The sequence below is a fragment of the Rhagoletis zephyria genome, unplaced genomic scaffold (assembly GCF_001687245.7).
Source record: "Rhagoletis zephyria isolate East Lansing unplaced genomic scaffold, Rhagoletis_zephyria_1.1 Rzeph_scaffold_29356, whole genome shotgun sequence".
NCBI classification, from domain to species: Eukaryota; Metazoa; Arthropoda; class Insecta; order Diptera; family Tephritidae; genus Rhagoletis; species Rhagoletis zephyria.
This window is the reverse complement of record NW_016186413.1, coordinates 3,171-4,638: the sequence shown is the minus strand read 5'-3', so window position 1 is coordinate 4,638 and position 1,468 is coordinate 3,171. Positions and strand designations below refer to the sequence as shown.

Below are 1,468 nucleotides of genomic sequence, written 5' to 3'. Positions count from 1 at the left end.
TCCCGCTCCTAGGACATCCAATGTTAAAGGGAGTATACAAAATTACATGTTAATACACAGAAGCATAGGGAGCAATGGGGAGTATTCGTATACTCCCAAGGGAGTACTCACCGAACAATCGTACGATGCTCCCAAGTTCTACTGGGTACANGGAGGTAAAAGGGATTACTCCCGCTCCTAGGACATCCAATGTTAAAGGGAGTATACAAAATTACATGTTAATACACAGAAGCATAGGGAGCAATGGGGAGTATTCGTATACTCCCAAGGGAGTACTCACCGAACAATCGTACGATGCTCCCAAGTTCTACTGGGTATGTATGTAGGTGTATGTAAGCCGAAAATAACATTTGATACACAATTCTTTCGTGCATGGAAATGTGATTTACCGCTTTACTGGCATAACTCAATAGCGGTATTCATGATCCGGTGCATACTCTCTAGCATGGTGCATAGATAGCATAAATAGCATGATTGGCTAACTTTGTTGTTGTTTGAACACATGACCGTGCTAGTCAGTATGCACCGAATCGTGAATACCCCTAATGTGTTTCGCGGTGTTTTGTGGTGGCACGCGAAAAGTTTAGTGGGAAAACAAAAAACGAACTGCATAGGAAACGCCACTGCACACAACGGAAGTGGAAATTAAACTGCGGCAGTCAGTGTGCTGGCGAACGCCTTCGAAGACACAACGAATTGGTTTCAGCGGCAGCCACGACGCACGCCAGCATGAGTGTCCGCATTACCCCGCCGAGTGTTACCAAAAAAGCCGACGACGGAGAAGAAGAGGGGGCGGTGCGCGCGGAATTGCCCTACAATTTCGAAAAGGAACTTATAGAAAATCAAAATCGTCATTTTTGTGGACATTACACATTTGTGCCGTGCGGTAGAGGTAAGAGGTATAAGATAGCACAACGAATTCACTTTTTTTCTAAAATTTGTTTGTTTGTTTTAGTTGAACCGCTTGCGACAAAATTTTATGCTCGACATGATCAAAACACTTTGGACTATGAAAAGTATGTGGAATTGGTGGCGCAACGTGGCAGCAGGCGTGGCAGGGGTATATTACCTCATCTATCCGGGGAAATCTACGGTTGGCTGCCTGCAGATTTAGGTGACAGTCTGAGGGAATTAAATTTTATCTGCGCACCGAAAATTCGCACCGATATGACAATACACGGTGAAAAGGTAGTCAGCGAACGTGTAACGGAACGACCAGCCTTTAACGGTTTACGTTTTGTTGTGTAATTTAAATTGGAGAACTATATACATATATACATACATACATTAATAGATATATATGTAAATATATATACATATGTAGGTACATATGTATACAAAATTAAGTGAATTTATTCGTTGCCTATAAATAAGGTAATTTTTTATTTTATCACTACGGTGACCATATTTATGGGAGCCTAATATGGGACAAAAAGTCAGGGACCGAAAATAACAATTACTTTTTGTC

The 1,468-nt window shown here is 41.7% G+C and overlaps 1 protein-coding gene across 1 annotated transcript; it reads left to right on the top strand.

The window, feature by feature from the left end:
* Window positions 1-677: 677 nt before the first annotated feature.
* Window positions 678-1,254, top strand: LOC108382900 (uncharacterized). Its single transcript, XM_017639267.1, has 2 exons — window positions 678-892; window positions 956-1,254. The coding sequence occupies exons 1-2, from the start codon at window positions 730-732 to the stop codon at window positions 1,246-1,248; spliced, it is 456 nt and encodes a 151-aa protein (XP_017494756.1). The 5' UTR covers window positions 678-729; the 3' UTR covers window positions 1,249-1,254.
* Window positions 1,255-1,468: the final 214 nt, after the last annotated feature.